This window comes from Taudactylus pleione, unplaced genomic scaffold, assembly GCF_031769625.1.
Source record: "Taudactylus pleione unplaced genomic scaffold, aTauple2 ptg000934l, whole genome shotgun sequence".
In the NCBI taxonomy this organism is placed as follows: domain Eukaryota; kingdom Metazoa; phylum Chordata; class Amphibia; order Anura; family Myobatrachidae; genus Taudactylus; species Taudactylus pleione.
This window is the reverse complement of record NW_028285335.1, coordinates 3,107,860-3,134,327: the sequence shown is the minus strand read 5'-3', so window position 1 is coordinate 3,134,327 and position 26,468 is coordinate 3,107,860. Positions and strand designations below refer to the sequence as shown.

The 26,468-nt window shown below is 47.0% G+C and overlaps 1 protein-coding gene across 2 annotated transcripts in view; it reads left to right on the top strand.

The window, feature by feature from the left end:
- The first annotated feature begins 843 nt into the window (after positions 1–843).
- PDZRN3 (PDZ domain containing ring finger 3) overlaps positions 844–26,468 on the top strand; it is a 266,344-nt gene continuing 240,719 nt past the window's right edge. The window contains exons 1-2 of one of the 2 annotated variants that reach the window (XM_088459752.1): positions 844–1,970; positions 17,807–17,893. In XM_088459752.1, the coding sequence (XP_088315878.1) occupies positions 1,251–1,970; positions 17,807–17,893 (807 nt within the window). In that variant the 5' untranslated portion in view covers positions 844–1,250. The remainder of the gene's footprint in view (positions 1,971–17,806; positions 17,894–26,468) is intronic. The other variant, XM_088459753.1, reaches the window with a different exon arrangement.

Sequence of the window (26,468 nt, the reverse complement as noted above, 5' to 3'; positions counted from 1 at the left end):
GTGGCCATCAGTCAGTATGTGGCCCAGAAGATGATTGACAGCATGCCAGGGCGAACTGCAGAGGTCTTGAAAAAGAAAGGTCAACACTGCAAATATTGACTCTTTGCATAAACTTAATGTAATTGTCAATAAAAGCCTTTGACACTTATGAAATGCCTATAATATTACTTCAGTATACCATAGTAACATCTAACAAAAAGGTCTAAAAACACTGAAGCAGCAAACTTTGGGAAAACCAAAACTTGAGTCATTCTCAAAACTTTTGGCCACGGCTGTATATGACTGGTTTGAAGGATTGGATTGAAGCATATATATGTATGAAGCATACATATACATTGAAAAGGACATACCACCTACAGAATAGTGACTATACTTCTTTATTTATTATCTATTTTGTTTTTTTTTCCCATTGGATGAATATCTAAATGACACTGTCATAGAGACTGTAAACGTTTACAGTAAAGAAAGGAGCGCTTGCACATTATTTGGATTGCAGGAAATATTTATATCTGTATTCTCAGTAAAGCGCTGCTGGATATGTCTATGCTACATACAGTAGATAACTTTTAATAAACAAACAGCACATTGACACCTCAAAACAGGAGGTAAAAACATGTATAAATCCTCCCAAAGTAAAAACAAAACAGAAAACACCCCAACAACAGACTTGCAGTATGCAAACAAGTGCCCCTGTCTGCCCTTACGAACCCACTATAAAGGCCCCCATACATCAGAGATTGATTGCAGCAATCGTGCAATTTGCAATCGATTGTGTATAAAAATCTTTCCCTTTTTCAATCGATTGCAGAATTGCCACAATCGATTAAAAAAGGGAAAGATTTTTATACACAATCAATTGCGGATGTATGGGGGCCTTTAACCTATTATTGCCCCACACACAGTACCAGGAGAGGGCTGTCATGCAGGAAAGCAGTGACTGCACTCTGTGCTGCTGAGGCCGGGAGGAAGGAGAATGCAACAAGCTGTTCTGCCAGTGCTGCAGCCTGCAGAGCTTTTCTCCCCTCACTGACACATGTTGTGTGTATTTGCTGCCTCCGTCCCTGGTCCCCCCCCAGCAGCCCCTCCTCTCCCCTGGAAGGAGTCCCAGCCTCCAGTCCCTGTGTTGGAGCCCCCCCCTCTCTGCCGCCGCGGCTGCTGCTGCTGTGAGTGGAGTCAGTAGTAGTAGACAGCAGCAGCCGCCTGCAACCAGCAGCCAGTGCCCCAGCCAGGAGCCTCTGCCCCCGGGCACCATGGGCTTCGAGCTAGAGCGCTTCTGCGGGGACGTGGACCCGGACTTCCAGTGCAACCTGTGCCACCGGGTGCTGGAGGACCCGCTGACCACCCCCTGCGGCCACGTCTTCTGCGCCGGCTGCGTCCTGCCCTGGGTGGTGCAGCAGGGCAGCTGCCCGGCTCGCTGCCGCCGCCTCTCCGCCAAGGAGCTCCACCACGTGCTGCCCCTGAGGAGCCTGATCCTGAAGCTGGAGATCCGCTGCCAGCACCGCGCCCGGGGCTGCGACAAGGTGCTGCGGCTGCAGAGCCTGGCCGAGCACGCCGAGATGTGCGACTACTCCCCGGCCCGCTGCCGCCACCGGGGCTGCACGGAGGTGCTCAACCTGCGGGACGTGGACGCCCACATGCGGGAGGAGTGCGAGTACCGGCCGGCGGGCGTCTGCCAGGGGGGCTGCGGGCTGACGCTGACCTGCCGGGAGGAGCAGCGCCTGGGGGAGCACTGCTGCCTGCGGGCGCTGACGGGGCAGAACGGGCTGCTGCAGGCGAAGGTCTCCGGGCTGGAGACGGAGCTGAAGAAGAGGGCGCTGCGGGCCGGCCGCAGGGAGAAGTCGCTGGTGTCCCGGCTCTCCGCCGTGCAGAACGAGCTGCAGATGACGGCGCTGCGCTACCAGAAGAAGTTCACGGAGTACAGTGCCAGGCTGGAGTCCCTCACCCGGGTTGTTCCTGCTGCCCCCGGCAAGGTAAGAAAGAGGCTATAGCTTGTCTGTTGTCAGCTGTCATGGGGACTACAAGTCTCAGCAAGCCCTGGGACCCCCAGGCTGGGGGTCGTTGTGCTACCCACAAAAGGGGGCGAAAAGTCAAGTCAAAGCGATGTGCTGCCGGGCACCGTGGTGATGCCCACCTCCACTCGCGGTAGTGCCGACATCGCAAGCGTTTCCATCGTACCACTATGCCAAAAAAACTGGCAGTGCCCTCCCCAACTGCCACTTTAGGGTGGGTTCGGTTTGTCGACAGTCACTATATAGACGCCGCAATGTGGACAGGTACAACATGTTGACACTGACAAAATGTCGACATCTTCCAAAATGTCAACAACCATGATGTCAGCGACAGGTACATAATGTTGGCACCCACCTTTTAAACCCATCCCGAAGCCGAAAATTTGTATTGTCAACATTCTGTGTCAGCATTTTAATCATGTCAATAATGACAGTCAACATGATGGTGTTGACCTTGTGACTTGTCGACATGATGACTACACTCCTACATTAATGTAGATCCTGGTTGAACTTGTATTGTGACCTTCACAATACCCACCTAGGGACACTCTGACAGCCTCCCTGTTATGGGCAATCAGCTGGTTGTGGGATCCCTTCTTCCCAGTACAGTATGCTGCTGGGCACGAATCAGGATATTGATAAATATATCTGCTCCCCACCCTGCCCAGGGCCATTGGCGTCAGCCAACTTGTGTATAGTCCCCTATGGTGGGCACATGACTTTTCATGGGCAAGGCTGGTTGACAATGGATGGAGGTAATAGGAGCTGTGAGTCCTACCATGCTGATGTTCTGTTGGGTTAGTATAGAACACCTTATAAAGTAGTCAACATCCCTGGGTAGCTTGCTAGCTTTTGAGGAACTACAGGCACCAGCATAGCTTGATAGCCAAACTGCACTGGAGCTTGGAGGTACACATTTTCTGTTTGGTCTTTGTGACATGGAAGGGAAACCCCAAAGTTTGGACACCAATTGGCTTTACAAAACTGTTTAATCAGCATCATTTATCAGCAGCAGGATATCTGAGCCCAGAAAATGTACATCCTTTAAAAGTCATCTACTGTATCCACACACACACACATATATAAATATATTCCTGACCCACGGTACTTATACCGTTATTCATAACACTGACATTGTGCATTGTTGGATCCTTCATTTTCCATCCAGCGCAATTCCAGGTCATTAGTTCTGACGCACAGCTGTGCTATGTCAACTTGTGATGAGATTTCACCAGTTTGCACAGCAGGAATGGGGTTAAAAGAAAGTGCTGTTTCAAAGTGCCAGCGCTCTACCACACATGTCCCAAGGCTGCAGACCCTCACCCTATTTCCAGAGAAGGGGGGGATCCTATAAGAAATGTCACAGCCGAAGAAAAGTCACCTATTTAATTTTTTTAATTTTTTTTTATTCTTCGCATCAATCGCTGAGGAATGAAGTGGTTAAGTCTCTAGCAGTAAAAACTTTTAGGGCAGATGGAACCATGTATCATAGACCAAAATTATGGGTTGCTGAAATCAAATTCTAGACTATTGCAGGGTTTATAGAAACCCCCCAAAAAGTAAAGATACATTGGGCTCTAAAGTGTGTTATGTGCAAACCACAATCTGTTAAACATACACGTCCACAAAGTGAGCATGCATAAGTCACCGCTGTACAATTATTAAATGTTAAATCACTCGCTTATCATTCATTAATCGGAATTCGTACTGTCTAGCCTCATATACGTGAATTTTATTGTATAATGCCTCTTTTTCATCCTTCCCATAAATTTCGTGAAGTGGTTGGAATTATTTTAGAACACATTTTCTCAGTTGCCCCCAGACATGTCTGTCAGCTGGAGGCTCAGCCAGGCAGTGGGGTCTTAGTTAAGGGAAAAAAATATTTACAACAAGTTTCTTTAGCTGCTCTGAGGAGACAATGTCTGCTTTATAAAGTAATGTCAAAGGCCACGCTTATAATAACAGCACAAAATACAGGGAAAATTAACACCTCTGCTGCCAGGAGGACAATGTCCTACATTGCTGAGTAACATGATGCAGTGCACTCTGTCTGATTGAGTAACAGAAGTCTCCTCTCAGCCTCGCTCCCAAGGAGATGAGTTATTTTTAAAGTCTTAGAAGTTGTAAAACTTTTTGAATTGTTATTGTTGTTTTTGATAAATGCAAGTTTAAGCCAGTGCAATACTTTGGTTTTGCCCCCTCCCCTCCAATCCTATCCTACCATAAATAAAGTTTATGGTAGATCGTCATAAATTGTTTTATGTAGTTTTTCTGTGCAGTTTTTTTTTTTTACAACTTTGCAAAGGAGAATTTTTTTTCTTCCGATTTTCCCCAAATAAGAATGCTCTGTTACGAAAAAAAGAAAAGAAAAAGAGACAGACAAGTTTCTCGTTATTTTATAGCCTGTCAGGAAGAAATTACTAGTGCCCGGAGTGACTTTTTTTTTTTTCTTCTGACATTTGTTCCTGTTCCAACAAAACCTCTTTATAGCTCTGCAGATTTACCTTACCTTCTGGCATGTAAAGAGTTAATGTAGGGGATTCCATTTAAAGCAGACGCATTACTGGGCGCCGTGCTTGGTTAACGAATATGGTCTTGTCCTATGTATGTTATTAATATGTTTGTAGGTCCATATTCATTAAAACAAAGCCATGTAATATAATAGAGCACTAGTGGTGGGATGGGGTTCACCCAAGGGGGCGGGTACACTTCATTAGTGAGCCTTGTGTCCCTAAATCCCAATTACAGCTCTGTTATAAATCTCCAAGTCTGAGCGCAGTATTCAGTACCGGGATAGGTGTACGCACAGATCAAATGGCTCACTGGCCACTGATTGGTCTAGCCACATTTGACAAGAAGCATCACAATCCAGGTTTAAATGGCTGCGTTTTACAGTACGCGGATAAAGAGTCAGTCACACGGGACAATGCGGAATTCACTGGACCGTGGACAGCATGTTTGTGAGACGATCAGTCTTAGTTGTGGTTTCTCACCAGAAAGCCGTATAGTACGCCGTTATTGGTCATGTGCACCCATAGCAGTTGAAATGATCCCTTACCTTGAAATATATATTCTGTTTTTAAGGCGGACAAAGCCTCATCCTCACCACAATACAACTACTTTTTATTTGTTGTAGATCATGGTCTCTTTGCTGGGCACCCTTGTGGATATAGTTTATGTACATGACAATATGATTTTTCATTCATGTACTGTAGCCATGCTTGTCTATTATGGATCTGTAAGGCATTGAGGGGTCTGTACTAAGCTTTGGGAAGAGATAAAATGGAGAGAAAGTACCGACCAATCAGCTTCAAGCTGTCACTTTACAGTCATGACAGTTAGGAGCTGATTGGTTGGTATTTTATCTCCATCCACTATATATATCCACCGTCTACTACCCAATACTGATGGACAGGAGGAGGCGCTGCAGCTTTTTAGCGCTACATGGCGTTTTCTGATCCTTGGCCTTCAGGGTGCTAAGATGGGAAGCACGTACTAAAAGCGGCAGCTACATTCCTAATCACTGGTGAAGGATGTGGAGATAGCGCATCGCATGTGCATCTGATGTGACCTCCTGGAAATAGAGCATCGCATGTGCATCTGATGTGTCCTCCTGGAAATAGCGCATCGCATGTGCCCCCGTGGAAATAGCGCATCATCGGGTGCGTCCTCCTGGAAATAGCGCATCGCATGTCCATCGGATGTGTCCCCGTGGAAATAGCGCAGCAGATGGTCCCTGTGAAAATAGCACATTGCATTTGATGCGGATGCGTCCTCCTGGAAATAGCGCATCGCATGTGCATCTGATGCATCCCTATGGCAATAGCGCATCAAATGTGCCCCTGTGGAAATAGTGCATTGGATGTGTCCTTGTGGAAATAGCACATCAGATTCAATTGCACTATGTAAGGCACTGCGGAACACTTGTGGCGCCATAGAAATAAAGGATAATAATTCAAACCTGTGAAAATAGCCCATTGCAAGCGTCCTCATGGAAATAGCGCATCACATGTGCATCAGATGCGTCCCTATGGAAATAGCGCATCTCATGTGCATTGGATTCGTCATCCTGGAAATAGCGCATAACATGTGCATCGGATGAGTCCTCCTGGAAATAGCGTATCTCGTGCATTGGATGCGTCCAACTGGAAATAGCGCATCACAAGTGCATCGGATGCGTCCTCCTAGAAATAGAGCATCGCATTGGTTACATCACTATGGAAATAGCACATTGTACGCATTCCCGTGGAAATAGCACATGGAATGTGTCTCTGTAGCTATAGCGCATCATGCACCCCCATGGAAATGGCATAGCGCATCATGCACCCCCATGGAAATGGCATAGCGCATCATGCACCCCCATGGAAATGGCACAGCGCATCATGCACCCCCATGGAAATGGCACAGCGCATCATGCACCCCCATGGAAATGGCACAGCGCATCATGCACCCCCATGGAAATGGCACAGCGCATGCACCCCCATGGAAATGGCACAGCGCATGCACCCCCATGGAAATGGCACAGCGCATGCACCCCCATGGAAATGGCACAGCGCATGCACCCCCATGGAAATAGTGCATTACATGCGTCCCCATGGAAATAGCGTCTGTACTGTGCCATTTATGTAGCACAGCCATGCTTTCCTATTACGGAACTGTAAGGCATTCAGTATCCCCATGTGTGCAGCATCGTTATCCAGCACTAACCCTCCTAGTGCTATACACTGCCGCATTGTTCCTTTCCAAGGGAGAAAAAAGTCGATTTCCCGTGGATATGAAATTCATCTTTATTTTGCCCTGTACGAGATGCATGTGCCAAACACAACACCTCTTATTTTAGCAGTTATTCTAAGGTGGGCAGCAGCCAATCATTTCCATCAGATGTTGCGCCCAGCTGGGACCAGAAGCGTTTAAACTCTAACTGCGCCCCTCTCAAGTTCATTATTTATTCAGAGAACTTGCCAAAAGGCCGCTGGTCTGAGGGTCACAATGGACTTATTTTTATAGTATTACCACCATATAGAATAAAGATCCACATTACTTTTTTTATCCTCGTTGATAAGTATTGAGGTTTAGTCACTCCAATAATTATATTAATAATAATCTAATACACAGATACACATTTCTCCAGGAAAGGGGGTCCCGAGGCTCCCCAAACATGATTAAGACTCTAGAGACCACCTGTTTCACGCCAACTTATTTCTACATCTACAGTACTAAAGCTGCCAGTTATGCACTTACTCACATGCTGAACCAAAAGAAAACATTTTGATATACATACTTTCAAATACTTTGCTCCATACAGACCTATTTGTGGACCTAACGGTCTCTTTACACTCTCTCTAGCAATTACCGACTCTCTTACCTACCCATGCACTAACCAACTCTCTCTCTGCTCCCCAATGCATTTCATTGCATTCTCATCCCCCATCCCCCCCCCCCCCAGACCCCCTTTTCCCTTATACTTTCCACTACCTACAGAGCTGAAATTAGAAACATTAGTTAACGGGGGGGGGGGGGGGGGGGGGGGGGAGAGATGTATTAAAGTTCAGAGAGAATAAAGAGGTAGGTCTATTTACTAAACCTTGGAGAGGGATAAAGTACCAACCAATCAGCTCCTAACTGTCATGTTACAGGCTGTGTTTGAAAAATAACAGTTAGAAGCTGATTGGTTGGTACTTTATCTCCATCCACTTTCTCTCTGCTCCAAGGGGTATATTTACTAAAGTGAGAGTTTTTAAAAGTGTTGCCCATAGCAACCAATCATTTAACTAGCACCTTCTAGAGATAATAGCTAGAATCTGATTGGTTGCTATGGGCAACATCTCCACTTCTAAAAACTCTCACTTTAGTAAATATACCCCCAAGGCTTAGTATATAGAGCCCAAACTACCAACCAATTGTATCCTAACTGGCCCTGATTCAGAGGCGCTCACTATTTGTGAGCGCTCGCTCTGAATCAGGGCGGGATGTTTTTTTGTTTTTTTTACCCCGGCCCCCAGGCCGCTCGCTAAGCTGTGGGTGACCACCCACAGCTTTAGCAGGCGTCCTGGCGATGGTTACGATTATCGTGACCACTGGGCTTGCGATGAGACCCTTGTGGTAGGGTCTCGTCCACCGCAAGCCCCAGTGAACTTCCTGCTCTAATAGAGCAGGAAGTTCACTACTGACATCACGTGTGATGTCAGTAGGGCCACCCACAAACGGCAGGCGTTCCTTCGGGAACGCCTCTGTTTGTCCAGCCACCCCCCCTGCACGCCTACAAAACGGGGCGAGTTGTCAATCACAATCGACTTCTGCCCCGTCTTGCAGTGAGTCCCGCAGCGAGTGAAAATTCACTCGCTACGGGGCTCGCGTGTGCGCACTACTGCCCGGCCATCGACCCGCTTGCGAGCGCTGTGCGCTCGCGAGCGGGTCTGAATCTGGCCCTGTGTTTGAAAAATGATAGGAGATGACTACTTGGTACTTTGGGGGAGATGTACAAAAGCCTTGAAGAGTGATAAAGGGGAGAGAGATAAAGTACCAAACAATCAGCTCCTACCTCATTTTTCAAACACAGCCAGTAAACAGACAGTTAGGAACTGATTGGTTGGTATTTTATATCTCCACTTTATTTCTCTCCCCAAAAACATTCAATTATACCCAAATGAACCTAGAGTACTAATTCAGATATGCGCCCTAGACAGTTGCCCCCTCAGTTGCCGCCCTTTTTGCCTGTACTGCGTGTGATACAGCGAAGCTCTGACTCTGGTTGGCAGACTTGAAGCCAATTAGCGATCAGCTTTCCAACCTCGGCCGACAGCCCTCCGGTTGTCAAACCTTTAGGGGTCTATTTACTAAGCAGTGTTAGGAGACAGAGTGAAAAGTGATAAGGTGTCAGCCAATCAGCTCCCAACTGTCATCTCACAGGCTGTGTTTGAAAAATGACAGTTGTGAGCTGATTGGCTGACACCTTATCACTTTTCACTCCTAACACTGCTTAGTAGATAGACCCCTTAGTCTAGAAAAATGACGGTGTGCTGCAAATGGCATATATTTGTTGTTTTAGATTTATCCTCTGCAGAAGAAGTAGCCGTTTCACTTTTTTTTAAACTATTAGCATCCCTTTGTATTTCACTGCCAATCTCATTGGCATGCAGGTGCCACTGATTGTATGCTGGGCACACACTTTAATGACTGATCTGTCAGACCGATCCACCGTCGGATTTGTAAGCAATATACACACTTACCAATCGGCCGCTCGATGTGCCAGGCCTGACATCACAATTAGGCTGGTATTTAAATTTGCCCGTCCAGTTGTGATGTCAGTGTCGGCGGTCCCTGTAGCCGGTGTACGGGCGGTCAAACAGCCGGAAGTCCCCATATATCGGCATCAGCTGTGCTGCAGGGCCCGCCTGACATGTCTGTGAACGACATATCGGGTGTACACACCCGCCGATGAACTCGCCATATATCGTTCGTCGATCAAACTATATATTTCGACAGGTGTGTACCCAGCTTAAATCAGTGCTCTCAGTATTACTTGAGGGACACAGACAGTATATGTTAGACCTATCTTGGGCCGAATACTATACAAAGTGACTTCATGTCAGCACAGTCTGTAGAGCTGTCCCGCGTGGTCGTTTCTAAACGAGCCTTTTGATTGGTCCCATATGGCCTCCAGTCCACCAGTTGCGCAGCGCTGATAAATGCTATGCAAGCAAGAAAGTTAAGGAGCCAGATTTTAAGAAGGATTATAAATAAATTAAAAAGCGGACGTTGCTAATACAGATATTGAGCACGATGTACAGGTGGTTTCAGAGACTGAGCGTCGAGTACTTAGCTTTTTCCGGCGCCCTCTAATGTGGGGGTTGTTCAGCATTTTCTTATTGTACGTAAAACAGAAACACATGCTATGTTGCCGACAGGCCCACTTTAAGTGATTTATCGTGTATCTAGGAAATTTCTTTTATGTATATGTTTAAGTACAGAATCACCGCTACTGCAACCCACATTCTGCTTTACTGAGGACCTCAGACGCCAATGCTGTTTGCCTATTTATTAACATTACATAGCACCAACATATACCGTTGCCCATCAGGGACAAACCAGTAGAAGAACATGAATGAGACGAGACTGGGCAATAACAGACAGACAATGAGGTAAAAGGGCCCTGCTCGCAAGCTTACATTCTATATCATGACCGATATTTACTAAGCACGATTATTAGGCATGCACTCACATAATAAACTCAATGATACTGATTTCCTGATTCATGCACTAATCAAGTAGTCCTACTTAGAGATCGATCGTGAAGTAGTCTACCGGCTCTCTTAATTTATTTCCCTGACTACGGCATTAATTATGTTTGTGTAGTAGTCAAGGACTTGTAAAACGTGGCAGGGAAAAAAAACTCTGAGGGTTATTTATTAACATTGATTAAAGATGCAAATCTGTACTAAGACCATAGCAACCAATCAGCAGTGAGTGTGTATCTGTCTAGTCAAAGTTAGACAAGAAAAGCAAACGTTCAATTGGTTACTATGGTTTTGGTTCAGATTTGCATCTTTGAACTATGTATGGGGTCAGTTCAATTAGGTGCGAGTTGGGTACTGCGAGCTGCTCTCATGGCGAACTCGCAATGCCATTTGCCTTTGCAATTCAATTCCAAATTTGCAGTGATTTTTACGGGTGTGGTACAAGAGATAGACAGTGAAAAGGTCGAGGCCGGCTGCATATTTCAAATACCGCTGCGCTGAGGCTCTTTCTCCTTGCAATGGATCCATTTTGCGCCACTCTGCCCTCTGCTTGATTTTATCTGCAAGATGAGGGAGGTCACTCTCATTGGCCCTGATTCAGAGCCACTCGCAAAAAGCAAGCGCTCACTGTGAATCAGGGCGGCCGTTTTTTTTTTTTTTTTTAAAAGCCGGCCTCCTGGCCGCTCGCTAAGCTGTTGGTGACCACCCACAGTTTTTGCGAGCGGCCAGGTGATGGTCGCGACCATCGGGCTTGCGACGAGACCCTTGTGGTAGGGTCTCATCTGCCGGAAGCCCCAGTGAGCTTCTGGCTCTAATAGAGCCGGAAGCTCACTACTGACATCACTCGTGATGTCAGTAGGGCCGCCCACAAACGGCAGGTGTTCCTTCAGGAACGCCTCCGTTAGACCAGCTACCCCCCCTCCCCGCCGACAAAACGGGGTGAGACGTCGATCAACATCGACAGCCGCCCCGTTTGTAGCGAGCCCCGGAGCGTGTGAATTTCTCACTCGCTTCGGGGCTTGTTCACTGCCCGCCCATCGACCCGCTTGCGAGCGTGTCTGAATCAGGCCCATTGTCATGGATTCGATCTCTATGGCTGGTACCTGAATGGTTCTAGTAAGCACGATCTGTAGTAATCAGTGTCTGCAGGGTCAAGGGATCGGCAGCTGGATTGATACGGACAAGACTCTGCGGGTGCAGTATAGACGAGGAGAGCAGAGATCTTGTGGTCAGCGGCTGATTTGGTACTCGGGTAGCAAATATCTCCAAGCAAGGGTGGCAGCAGCAAGGAATGCACGGGTGGCAGGCGCTGGCAGGGAGAAAGACCATCGGCTGCATTTGAAATATGGAGACAGCCGCCGAGCCAATCACAGCTCGCGGAACGGCAGCCAATCAGGAGCGGCCGCTGCAGCCTCCCCTGATTGGCTGCCTTTCTGCGAGCTGTGATTGGCTCGTGGCCGGCTGCATATTTCAAATGCTGCTGCAATGATGCTCTTTCTCCCTGCTAGTACCTGCCGTCCGTGCATTCTGCACCACTGCCACCAGGGGCCCCTCTCAGGACATGCCGCTGGTGTTTATTTTATGAAGAAACCAGGTATGCTGACCCTGCCCTGTGTCCCCCCCCTCTAGTCCAGCCAGCCTTCCCTGCACTGTCCCCCCCCAGGTCCAGCCAGCCTTCCCTACGCCCCCACCCAGTCCAGCCAGCCTTCCCTACGCCCCCCACCCAGTCCAGCCAGCCTGCCTTCCCTGCCCCTTCCCTAGTCCAACCAGCCAACCCTGCGTCCCTAGTCCAGCCAGCCTGTCTGCCCTTCCCCAGTCCAGCCAGACTTCCCTGCGCCCCCCCCCTAGTCCAGCCAGCCAGCCTGCCTGCCCTGCCCCTCGCCCAGTCCAGCCGGCCTTCCCTGCCCTTTGCCCTCTCCAGTCCAACCAGTCTTCCCTAACAACTGCCCCCACAGCCCAAACTTGAGAATGTTTAAACTGGTTTACCCACCAATTGATGCCCCAACCCTGAAGTAGCTCCACCCACATTATCCACAGCCCTTTACCGCATACCTCCGGGGGGGGGGGGGGAGGGGGGGTGGTCTAACTATTTTGTCAGTACCTGGAACCACAATTTCTGATGGCAGCCATGTGACACCTTTTAAGAACCTCCAGTACTTTCCTTACGGCCACTAACAGCCTTCTATATGGTCCCGCTATCTCAGTTGCCAATTTTTAGAGGTCCAGGATGGTTTCCTCACTTTTATGTACTTCTCCCAGTTCATTTTTGTAGAAAAGTTGAGTAATCTCGCAAGTACTGCCCATCTCGCATGTCTCATGTGCCAGCATTTATGCAATGTCTGCAAGTTTCATGAAACAAACTCTGTTTCGTGAACTCGCTCCAATTTGAATTGACCTCTGTTGTTTGGTTTGTTAGAAAAAAACTTTTTTTTTTTTTTTTTGGAAGGTTACATCTTGGTAACTCCATTTTGTCATAGGGCTTAATTCACGAGAACCACTGGAAGCAGACGTTATGCCTAAAGTCTTATCCACATACTTCATGATGTCATAACCGCTCATTGCGAAATCCCACGCATTTTACACCTTGAAAATCTGTTTTGCCCAACCCCCCTGGAAAATCGGCTCTTCTTTGATTAGAGTAATGGACTTGCTGGGGCAATGTCTATAAAGAGGCAGTAACCTCTAAGTGCCTGACCTCCTGCCTATTAATCTTCTTTCCCTGATTCTCTCCATATAGAAAGACTTATCGCAACGAATGATAAAACTTGTGGCATATGATAATGGTGCTCCAGCCAATCGGCTAACAATAGTCATCTGTTTGAAAAATGACAGTTAGGAGCTGATTGGCTGGAGCACCATTTATCAAATGAGGCCCTAGCATCTACTGCCTATCATGTTGCCAACACAAGTGTCCAGATGTGTTCAGCCAAGTTCTCCTCACATTGCTTGTCTGACCCTAAATGCGATCAATCCGTTCTTCAATATGCAGCACAGAAAAAATGGACAGCACATGATTTTAGGCAAAATTGCAGGCAATACAGGACAGACAAAGAGGTAGTGCACTTAGGGCCTGTTTCAGAGCCGAACGCTCTGACCAGAGAGCTCGCTCTGAATCAGGGCCCTCCTCCATGAAAATGGAGCGGCCTCCTGGCCGCTCGCATAGCTGTGGGTGACCACCCACAGCATATGCGAGCGTCCATGATGATGGTCGGGATGGTCTTGACCATCGCGACCATCGGGCTTTCGACGGAGACCCTGCGGTAGGGTCTCGCTGCCGCAAGCCCTGGAGTGATTTTGGCTCTATCAGAGCCAAAATCACTCCCACTGACATCACTAGTGATGTCAGTGGGGCCGGCTTCAGACGGTAGGCGTTCCCATGGGAACGCCTCCGTCTGGCAGGCACGCCCACCAAAGGGTGCGTGCTGTCAATCAACATCGACAGCACGCCCCCTTTAGTGCGAGACCCGGAGCGATGTAGAGCCTGTCGCTCGCCGGGTCTCGCGCATGCGCACGACGGAGCTCCCTCCGTCGTGCGCATGCGCAGTGGGGAAACATCGACCCGCTTGAGAACGTCCTGCGCTCGCGAGCGGTCTGAATGACCCCCTTAGATTGACAGCTGATTTTCCCTAGAATGCTGTACATGCTAACAGTACAATTACATGACGGGTACATATACAGTACCTACTAACAGTATAGATTTCATTGGGACAGCAGTGGCTAAAACAGGAGTGACCTTGATTTTTTCATCGAGCACCATCGAGTAACATCGAGCACCATCGCAGCCTCACGCACACTTGCACAAGCTTTGAGCTTACTCAGAAATTGCTAACCTCAGCGCACACAGCGAGTACACAAGCTGCGTATGGCATCGCAGTGGATAATTTATGCACGCCCCTACAATGGCATTCAAAACGCACTGGCGTGCCTGCGTTTCGACGACTATACCCCGTCACCGCCCCCAAACGGTACTTCCTGTTAATCACTCTGCGATGTGTCTGCAGATCCAAGTGGTAATGGGGGATCGCAGTGGAGTGTTCGCGCACTGCATACAGTCGGCCGATTCCGTGCGTAATCGCAGTTGCTATCCTTGCTGAATCAGGCCTATGGTGTTTTAATGACACTAGGGAGGAGATTGAAATGTTTTTTCGCCAACGGCTGTCAGTGCCGGGCACCCTCCGGCGTTGGCATTTCTGCTCACCCCATCATGAGTAAGGGAGCAGAAATGTGTGAAAATTCCGTGGTTTGGCCGCCCAAATGGGAGTTTAGACATTTTACGCAGCTAAACCCGGTTTAATTGGGCACAATAATCAATGGGTACCCACAAACAATTGAATTGCAACATTGGGCGCCCATTAATTACTGCGACTTAAAAAATAATTGAATCACCCCCTAGGGGTTATTTAAGAATACAATTGCAAATGTGTAGTAACCTGTAGCAACCAATCAGAGATTTGCTTTCATTACACAGCTTGCCCTAGTATGAACACAGCTAATTGCTGATTGGTTGTTCAGTTTGGTTAGTAAAGAACCTCTGCTGTCCTTTTAGCTCATCATGCACAAATGCTGATATTAGTGCGCTCGTTTTCCCAGACAACCTGTGATCAGACAGAAAACGTTCATTTATAATCCATAGCCGCAGAAATGGTTTGCAGAGCGGACATGCTTCCTCCATGAAATTGACTCCTGCCCTGTGTTTCTCCAGGTACTAGGGCCCACGTACTTTAGAATTTCCTCTCTCAGATCTTTTGCACCAGCTGTTAGTAAATACCTAATTTGTCACTGTGATTGTTTCTGCAGAACAAGACTGCAGGACCTGCACACATTCCAACTTGCCCCTCAAAAAAAAATAAAAAAAATGTCTGAAATCTCAGCTTGCACAAAGTTATAAATCTCATACAGGCGTAATTTTGAAAGTTAGTTAACTGTGACCATTTTTCTACAGAAATATAGCTTATGACCTTTTTGCTTCAGGTCAATATTCAGGACATCATTTACTTAAAGTGCGTTGTTGATCAGGCGATTAACACAATGATTTGTGCCAAGTTGTAGCATTGTCTGGGCAGTTGCAAAGTTCTATAACTAAAGGCCCCCATATATCAGCAATTGATTGCAGCAATCGTGCAATTTGCAATCGATTGTGTATAAAAATCTTTCCCTTTTTCAATCGATTGTGGCAATTCTGCAATCGATTGAAAAAGGGAAAGATTTTTATACACCATCGATTGCAAATTGCACGATTGCTGCAATCAATTGCTGATGTATGGGGGCCTACAGACTATGGCCCTCATTCAGAGCCACTCGCTATTTGCGGTCGTTCATTCTAAAACTAGGGGTGGCTATTCAAATGAACCGTTCGCTGTTTGCGGTCTGTTCACGCCTCTATGTCTGAACGAGCGAACAAAACTTGCGTTCGTTTTTTGGAAAAATACGCCCCCTGGCCACTCGCATCCTACGTCATGTCCGCTATTTATTAGATTAATCGAGTACATCGACAAGGGTATGAACTGCTCGCTATTCTTGGGGTTGGTGTTTGCTACCACAATTTTGCGAGCAGTTCTGACTATAAAATAACCCAGTGACGTGGTCCATGACGCTGCTGTTTTAAATATGCACACCCATAAAACGGCCGTTTTGACCTTTAAGCACGCCTGCGTTCTGATTTCCACTCCCCATTTTCAAGCACCTTCCCCTGTTACCACCCACATACCTCTTTCTGTCACTCAAAATAGCAGGCATTCGCTATTTTGCGAGCACATGAATTTCGGCCGCACTGACTGGTTAGCGCATGCGTATAACGATCCGTACGCATGCGCAGTTGGGCTAACATTGCTCGGAACGAACGAGCGGCCGCTTACGAGCGGCTCTGAATCAGGCCCTATGGCCCTCATTCAGAGGCGGTCGCAAGAAGCGATCGCTCGCTCTGAATGAGGGCGGCCGCTTGCTTTTTCTAGTGCGGCCTCCTGGTCGCTAGCTAAGCTGTGGGTTACCACCCACAGCTTAGCGACCGACCAGGTTGATGGCCGCGATGGTCCATTGGGGCTTACGACGAGACCCTAAGGTTGGGTCTCGGCAACCGCAAACCCCAGGGAGCTTCCTGCTCTGATCGAGCAGGAAGCTCCCCACTGACATCACTGCTGATGTCAGTGCGGCCGCACTGCTGCACGTGCGCAGGACCAGAACATCGACCCGATTGCGAGCTCGCAGCGCTTGCGACCGGGTCTGAATGAGGTCCTATATGCAGACCAATTGTTTTTTTCTTTATTTATGTTTTTCGATTCGGGTTCCGAATTTTGTGGTTGGAAATTCAAAATTAACTTTTTTTTTTGCAGTGCGAGTTTATAATTGTTATAGAGACAGAAAGGACAGACTGTTAGCTGGCTCTGCTGGGCGGTTGGAGAAAAAGTTGTGTTTAGTTGTGTCTGAGTAATAGGTCTGGGGCTGACAGCTGTAAGCAGCAGCACATTAGATTGCTGTGGACACAGACTGTGTTTACTCATTCCTGCTTTTACAGCAGAAGAGCTGAAGGATATTTTTGTACTTAACCCTTGTATCACTTCCAGGGTTCAAAGTAAAATCTGACAGGCGGCATGGGTCCCTTGACTGACAATATATTATTATAAGTAGAATGCTGCGACCCAAACCTGTGCCTTAAATTGTAGTTAAGTGATACATCAATTTATATGACTTATTACTTGTATGATTTCTGCCCTATTTGTACAACAGGCCATTGTTTTACTTCTCATGCATGTCTGTCACACACACGCCCCTTCTGTTGGCTGCACCGTTATCCAGCCTTTGTCATAACTTTTGACAGTACTGAGGCACGAGGCACATAGGGGCCAAGGCAGGGTGGAACGCAAGTCCGTTTGCTGAGCGTAACTTGCGCCTCTTCGCACTGCGTGTGCTCCGGAGCTGAGCGTTTGCAGAGTAGTAAGCATTTCAGTGGGTTTTGCACCTGCGGATGATCAGGCAAAGATCAGAGGGAGCGTGTTGGCGGAATTGCCGGATACGCCGACTTGTGCGTACAGATGCATTTTCTGCAGCAAGGACAGGGCTGGTGCAAATGCGCGCTGAAAATGATGGCGTCTGCGAAACCCAGCGTTACGGATAAGGACGGTCCTGCCGCATAGATTAGTACAACTCAGCGTAAAAATGCGCATGTAGTTCTGCACGGAGCAGTTACGGTCGGCACGCTTTCAACTCTGCCTCCGGTCCTTAAGTGTGTTTGTGCGTCAGTGTTGTAAGCAGGTTGCCTTCTGTTAAGCACCGAAGATCCCGGCCTCCGCTCTGTGTAGCAATGGGCAGACTGTAAGGAATTTTTGCTCTGACCAATAAACCACACAGGACTCTTTCCCTGCGACAGTCAGGATTGTTATTGGAGGCAGAGATGGGATTTAAGTTCTGGCTCTGAAGAGTATTTCATTGATATATTTTGGGATTTATTATTTGCTTGTGGTGAAAATGTATTTACTTAGTGCTTAACAGAGGCCAAGCACACATACACAAAGGCCCTGTGTGTGATGTACCGCCATGCTGAATTCTCTTACCTGTGCATTGTAGGGAGAAGAGACGACCGCACTGACTCTCGTTCTCCATCGAGAATCTGGATCCCTGGGATTTAATATTATTGGTGGCCGGTCGTGTGTGGTATGTTAATTGTTAAAATGTGTTTTCCTTTTCCTGTTGAGCATGGGGTGAATGTCTTGAAGCTAAAGTAACACAGGGCACATTCGCCTCTGTGGGAGACTGTCTACTGTTCGTGCCTAAGGAAGGGTTCGGGAGTGCAGGATAATTTGTATCAGATTGTTAAACAGTAAAATATTTACCCCAATTCACTTTCACTCAATATAGATAATGAACATATAATTCTCTCTCTCTCTCATCTATCTTATATCTGTCCATCTCATATGTATGTATTATCTATCAATCTGTCTGTCGTTAGGTACACACTCGCCAACACATGGGCTGTTCAATTGAACGGCCGATGTATCGTGGGCGCATCGGCGGGTGTGTACCAGTGATATGTCTGCGTACGACCTCGTTCATCTGCTGATATATTGGCGCATCGTGCTGTGTGTACGGGCAGTCAGCCAACCGCCCGTACACTTGCAGCAGAGGCCGCCGGTGATTGGCAGCTGAACTGGGCGGGCACATGTAAATGCCAGTGATTGGCCCGGGAGGCTGATCCATCGTCCTAGTGCGTACCTAGCTTATCGCTCTCTCGATTCTATCTATATCTATCTATCTATCTATCTATCTATCTATCTATCTATCTATCTATCTTCACTGCTGTTGACATGTAACATTTGGGAATATTTTTTATTGATATAAATGGATGCAAATCTTTATTTGCTTCATTGATTTTAAAGAGGAAGTGGTTTTGTACAATCTTCCCACCCCATGTAAGAAAATGGGGTACCCTGCCACTGCTACCTGAAGCTTTGAGCCGCTGCGAGTCCGCAGCCTGTATAGAGAGCTTCTGTTCAGGCAAACGGCAGGATGGACTGAGCCATCCCGATGTGCAAACTCACAGCGTGCTACAAGCGCTTAGGGGTACTGGGCTTTGGGTAATGGTGGGGGGCTGTTAGAGGACAGAAAGCCCCCATTCATTTACCGCATGGAGATAGAAGATGAGAAGGAAGTGGCTGGGGGATAAAACTGGAATTATTTTTCATTATTGTAAACGTTCAGCTAAATACCTGGGTATATTTCATGCATGCCTATCTGAGAAGCCTATTTGATGGCATAGGAGATTCTTATTTATGTATGACCAAACATCTCTCATCTGGCCCCCTGGCACCAGATAGGGCCCCCTGGCACCAGATTGGGGTGTGCACACACAACTTGATGAAGTAATGTGGCTTCCCATTACTTGCCATAAGTTTATCTTTTAACTACACCTCACTCCCCCCCTCCTTAAAAAGCCCCCACACCCCCACCCCCTTCCTTTTCTTTTTACCTTTAACAAACTTTTAGGCTGTACAAGTAAAACGATGCCTAACTGAGGGAAAATTTTGGTCACTCTGCTGCAAACATATTTACGGTGCAAGGTAAAATGAGGCCGTTCCACCATAATAAGCGTTCTCATGTTGTGACAATATCACATCGCCAGTATCGCTCCGAATTGAATTGCCCCCTTAGGGATTTCACGTGTGGGAGGAGCTGACAATCAAAAGTGGCAGTACCCACTAGGCTGTACCCTCAAGATATTGCATTGTAAATATGATTATCACACATTAATAAGGCTGTCACCAGAGCTCTTAGATCAGGGGAAGAGAAGGCAAACAATGGAACTAATCTTCCCAGTGAGCTCTGCAAGCAGATATAATAGCTCCATAATAAAATCTAGGTAAAACTTTTTAACAAGTGTTGAATACTTAAGCTGCATACACACACAACGATTTTGTTACCAACGATTTTATGAACGATTTTCTATCAGATTTTTTAAAGTGTAACGATTTTTATGAACTACAAACTATTTTTGCACATTCCCTTAATGAAAATCGTTGCGTTGACAAGTTTGACTGAACTACAAACATGAACGCGCATGAACGATTATCGTTCATCGTTTGACTCAGAAAGTGAACGATGTTTTCAAACGATTATCGTTAAACGATATAGTTTAACGATAATCGTTCAAAAAATCGTGTGTGTATGCAGCTTTAATATTTATATAAGATACATAATAAAAAGAAAAATAGACATATAGTACTTTTATGTAAAATATTTGCAGACTGAAAATGATGGAACAATAGCCTTTCTGACGATTTGTCATTTGCGTAATAGATCTTCGTACAGGCTGTCCTCAATAAGCTTTTTTTTTAACCAGCGAGTCATTGTGTTTCTTTAGCCTCCTTTATACATTGCAATATTGAAAAGGAACGGAGGGTGTCATGTTTTAGAAGTGCGGAACCGCGCGACCGTTCTTACACAGGGCTAGTGTTCTGCCATCTGAATAGAGGTGTTGCTGTGTGGGAGATTTTCACATATCATATGCCAGAAATGTCTGTATAAATGTTCTGTTCAGAAAACACTGCTGCCAAAGGTTCTTAATGGTCAATAGACATAAAAATGCAATAAAAAAAAAATATTAACTACGTCTTTGAGTGTTATATACTTTAAAACGAACTTCTGTCAGTGGCGGGAGTCTTCTTGCGGCAATGTTATTGGGCCCAATCCAGCAGTTGACGCTAATGCGATAACAGCTGCGATTTCACACGGAACGCAGCTGCGAAAATATGCTAGCACTTGCCAAAGCACAGCCGGCATAAAGACGCCCGCTGCTGCCTTCTCATATGCGTCCAATGTCGCTCTCCTGCGTAAATATTGTTACCATCAACGCACATCAAACAGTCACGCAGCATTGCGGTATTGGGAGGTTTGTCCGCTTACCGCAAATGCATCAAGCCCCAGAATGCGGTCCTGGCTTGGATGCGTTGGGCAACGCCATTAGATGGCATTGCCCAATAGAAGCCGATGAGCTTCTGTTCACAAAGTGCTGTGAGAGGGATCCGATCGGATACGATGGTGACGCATACGTAGAAGGACTTCTGGATCATAAACCCGGACGTTCTCCTTATATTGCTAAGGACAGCTCTGACTGGGTGAGCTGTCATTTGCGATTTTATTCGTGCATACCGGCGTCATATACGCCGGCATGCATGCGATGAGTGGTGAGTTGCATGCAAAATGTGATGTGTCATGTATCCCGCCCAGGATGTTTTATGCTATGATGCCGACCAGCCCAGACATCTATCTTATCAGTCTCCCCTCCTGGCTGTAGCTGTGTGTGAGAGGGGCAGCTGCTTGTGGCTCAATTCTGAGGGGGTGCAGTTAATTAATGTTTCAGGTTAATTTGATTACAATTGAGTGCTTGGTGGTTGCCAATTTTCCTTCCTTGTCCCAGACGCTTAAACTTCTAGTCACTGCTCTGATCAGCCCTAAACCCTCCCCCTAAACCAGGGGTGGAGAACCTTTTTTTCTTCCAAGGGCCATTAACATTATTCGCGGGCCCTGTGCAGGCCACGCCCCCCCGTGTGATATCACACTGAGGATGCTCCAGGCGGCACTGCTGCATAGATTCTGGCTGCAGGGCCACACCAAATGATTCTGCGGGCCTTATATGGCCCCCGGGCCTAAGGTTCCCCATCCCTGCCCTAAATCATGAAGCCGCTCCCCTCAATCACCCCTAAATTGTGATGCCAGACCCTTTTCGTCTGCAGATTTGTGAGTCTCTCAACTAGTTAGTGACTTTTCGGGGGGGGTGACTGAAGCCGCAGGGTATTTGAAAGATGGTGTTTGTGGCGTGCGGGAACGTGGCAAGTATTTGACCAGCACAAACTAGTCTTCATTTTAGCACCCTGCACCCATCACAAACCTTGCAGTTCCTCTTTCCTGCCTGGTGTGTTGCTATCTGTTCTGGTGCTTCTAGCACACTGAGCTGATGTAACAAACTACTGAGATACAGACCAAAGTGTGCAAGAAGCACCAGAGCATAGAGTGACACCCCAGGCACGAAAGAGGAACTGCAAGGGTTGTGATAGGTGCAGGGTTCTAGAATGAAGACTACAAACCACACACTCTTGCCCTCATCCCCCACCCAACCCATTGTCGGAAGACCTCTGCCTCTACCACGTTTCTCTATATATACATCAGACTCTCTCACATTTAACACGTAACAGCATCATACCTTATGTTTCCAACTTGTTTGCCTATTGTAAAGACTGGCATGGATTCATTCTGTCATTTTAATTCTTAAAAACACTTTTTTGTCAGGAATTCATTATTCAGCTCTGGTTACTTCAATAGGAAATTAGTGGGAGGTTTAAAGCTGGAGCCATCTGTACTGTAGGCGTGAGTCACATTGGAGAGTCCAGGGACAGTGGTGGTGAGCATTGTGCAATCGGGACTTGTAAGGGATAGGTACTAATATAGGGCCTGATTCAGAGCCGGACGCTATTTGCGGTCGTTCGTTCTGAAAAAAGGGGTGGCTATTCAAATGAACCGTTCGCTCTTTGCGGTCTGTTCACGCCTCTATGTCTGAACGAGCGAACAAAACTTGCGGTCGTTTTTTTGGAAACTACGCCCCCTGGCCACTCGCATCCTACGTCATGTCCGCTATTTATTAGATTAATCGAGTACATCGACCAGCGTATGAACTGCTCGCTATTCTTGTGGTTGGTTTTTCCTACTGCAATCTTGCGAGCAGTTCTGACTATAAAATAACCCAGTGACGTGGTCAACGATGCTGCTGTATTAATTATGCACACCCATAAAACGCCCGTTCTGATCTCCACTCCCCGTTTTCAAGCACCTTCCCCTGTTACCACCCACATACGCCTCCTCCTGTCACTCAAAATAGCAGGCATTCACTATTTAGCGAACAAACGATTTTCGGCCGCACTGACTGGTTCGCGCATGCGTATTACAATCCGTACGCATGCGCAGTTGGGCAAACATCGCTCGGAACGAACGAGCGGCCGCTTACGAGCGGCTCTGAATCAGGCCCATAGTGTAGCATGGGGTAAGATCATAAATCCTTGGATGTCTGTATCTTTGAAATGCAAGTTAAACTGTCTGATGCTAAACTGACACTATGGGCTCTATTTATTAACATTATTTTTACTAAAATAAAGTGAAAAAGTGTGTTTTCACACCCTTTTCACATTATTTTAGTTTCACCTGTAGTTATTACAGGGCAATTGGAGTAGAATTAGTAAAATTCTACTCCAACCCCCAGTATCACTTATTTTTAGTAAAGCAGATCGCATTTCCCATAATTGTAATGGGAAATGTGATCCGACCATAGTTACTAAAAATAAATTGTAAAAAAATACCGGGGGAAGCCCTGTGATAATAACGCCACCTGGAGGTGGTGTTATCCAGGGTCTCCCCCGGTTACCGGGCTCCCACTCTGCTCTAACGGGGAGAGCAGAGGCGGGAGCCGGTACCAGTTATCAGCTGTGTGGTCTAAATAGACCGCAAGCTGATACACTGCAAAAAAAAAAAAAAAATTAAAAATTTTTTTTTTTACTTACCTGAATCCAGGGACCGGTGATCGGGCCTCCGGTGATGGCTCCTCTCCGGTCAGCTGGTCTCCCACAGTGCACTGCTGCCGTCATCAGGTGATCGGGCCCCAGTACAGTATGGGAGATCACCTGATCGGGAAGCCCGGAGAAGATCACCGGAGGCCAGGAGGATGCAGGTAAGTGTAATGAAGGGAGGGGGGGTCGTGGGGGGGGGAGGGGGGCGCGCGGGGGTCTGCGATCGCGGGGGGGAGGGGCTTAGCGTGGGGCGGGGCTTAGCGTCGGTGGAGAGGTAGTAGCGGTGGTCGGTCAGCGCATGCGCAAGCTCTTAGTCGCGGTATTTTTTCCGAAAATACCGCGACTAGAGTGCGGATGGGATCCGCAGGGACAGAGCTTTATCGCAAGCTCTGTCCATGCAAGGGATTTATAGTAAATCCCTGTGATATTGCCTGAATTCGCAATGCGAATTCTCTCGGTAATATCACACTACAATCCGCATTCAATATGCGGATTGTAGTAAATAGGGCCCTAAGGGGTAAATTTACTAAAGTGAGAGTTTTTAGAAGTGAGTTTTAGAAGAGATGTTGCCCATAGCAACCAATCAGATTCTACTTAACATTTAACTAGCACCTTCTAGAAGATAATAGCTAGAATCTGATAGGTTGCTATGGGCAACATCTCTTCTAAAACTCACTTGTAAAAACTCTCACTTTAGTAAATTTACCCCTAAAGATCCTTTTTATCCTGCAGAAAACACCCAAACATCATGATGCCAGGTAAAACAGGGCTCATCCTTTGTTCTGCCAGGTCATCTACTTCCTTTCCTGCCAGTGGCGAAGTATATAGAACATCACCCAATCTGTCTTCTGTGCAATATCAGCAGCTAATAAATCTGTTTTGAAAAGTATTTTACAGGGATGTCCACATACAAAGCGTTTTTTTTTTATTTTTATGTCAGCCAACCTTGTTTCTAGCATAATGTCACTGAAAATTCACTCATGGCGGTCGTTGCAGAGTGGCGCATTCTTCCACTCGCTGTGTGCGTATTGCATAATTTCCCACTGCACATGCTACAGAACAAGTGTACGCAATTTCTTCGTATTTCAGTGGCATTTACACTGGCGGCTGAAGGGGTGTAACTGGGCTTGTCATGGGGCGACAGAGCTGCGGCCCGCGCTCGCCCTCCAAGGGGAGATTTATCAAAGCTTGGAGAGAGATAAAGTGGATAGAGATGAAGTACCAACAAATCAGCTCCTAGCTGTCACTTTACAGGCTGCGTTTGAAAAATGACAGGAGCCGATTGGTTGGTACTTTATCTCTCTCCAAGCTTTGATAAATCTCCCCCAAGTCACAATTGCGCTTTGGTGACTGTGATGAGCTGCAGACTGTCCCATTGATCAAGCGGCAGTTTGCCAAGCTGCATGGTAAAATGCCGATGAATAGGTGGCTCGGGATGGCTGTTTGAGCTATCTCAGGTCTGCCAGATAAGGAGGGGAGAAAATGTTTAAATAAAAAAAATTATCTCCACTTGCATAAAAGCCCAGTCCATTCAGCAAGGGCCTGGCTATACCAACGATTAGGCCTCCTAAGAGAGGACTGACCCAACGCTGAGTATCACTGGGCCCTTCCTGGTACCATTTACCATTGAGTACCAGGCTAAACATTACCAAATATACAAGTTCTTGTGGCACTACGAGTACCAGCATGCAATAACAGCCCATGAGTGTTTATTGCATGCTGGTACCTGTAGAACTAGGACTAGTGCCTACATGTACAAGGGAGCTTTTCAATTAGTTAGCGGCGATCTGCCCACAAACAACCCCTAGGCAGTAGTCAACGCTTATTTCTGCTCGCCCCCTCCGGCTAGTTTAATTCTCCCCCAGGAATTTACATAATAATGATTGCTCCCAATCTTCAATTAACAATGAGTGTGTTAAAATAATGATTGTCCCTGTTTAAAACCATCAATTTACACGGCACATTTCTGCAAAGCAGTGGACTGTGGACTGTGGTAGAGAAGCAACTCTATTCACATGGCAACCATGTTATGTCATATATTCAGATCATTTATGCACATCCTGAAGTATACTGATGGGAAATAATGGTTTTACTTGCCCTTTAACTGGCTTATGTGAAGGAACACAGCTCTATTCTGTTCAGCTCTTCACAGTGTGAATTGGGCAGTCTTCATTATTCACAAACTACTATTATAAAACACCTGTTCAGTGAACAGCAATAAAAAAAGAGAATGAGGCACACTTGCCAACTCTCCAAGATGTCTGTGAGACTCTAGGTAGGTGTTCCACCCAATTCCCTAGTGAAGTGGTCATGATGATACCAGCACACTTGCCAACTCTCCAAGATGTCTGTGAGACTCTAGATAGGTGTTCCACCCAATTCCCTAGTGAAGTGGTCATGATGATGCCAGCACACTTGCCAACTCTCCAAGATGTCTGTGAGACTCTAGGTAGGTGTTCCACCCAATTCCCTAGTGAAGTGGTCATGATGATACCAGCACACTTGCCAACTCTCCAAGATGTCTGTGAGACTCTAGATAGGTGTTCCACCCAATTCCCTAGTGAAGTGGTCATGATGATGCCAGCACACTTGCCAACTCTCCAAGATGTCTGTGAGACTCTAGGTAGGTGTTCCACCCAATTCCCTAGTGAAGTGGTCATGATGATGCCAGCACACTTGCCAACTCTCCAGGATGTCTGTGAGACTCTAGGTAGGTGTTCCACCCAATTCCCTAGTGAAGTGGTCATGATGATGCCAGCACACTTGCCAACTCTCCAAGATGTCTGTGAGACTCTAGGTAGGTGTTCCACCCAATTCCCTAGTGAAGTGGTCATGATGATGCCAGCACACTTGCCAACTCTCCAGGATGTCTGTGAGACTCTAGGTAGGTGTTCCGCCCAATTCCCTAGTGAAGTGGTCATGATGATGCCATGCGTGACTTCTAGTGTTCATTCTAGCACCCTGCATCTGTTAAAAACCGTGCAGTTGCTCTTTCCTGCCTCGGGTGTTGCTCTCTGCTCTAGTGCTTCTAGCACTCTAGTTTGTATCTCAGCAGTTTGTTGCATCAGCTGAGTGTGCTAGAAGCATCAGAGCAGAGAGCGACACCCCAGGCAGGAAAGAGGAACTGCATGGGTTGTGACAGGTGCAGGGTGCTAGAATGAAGAGTAACTAAATACCCT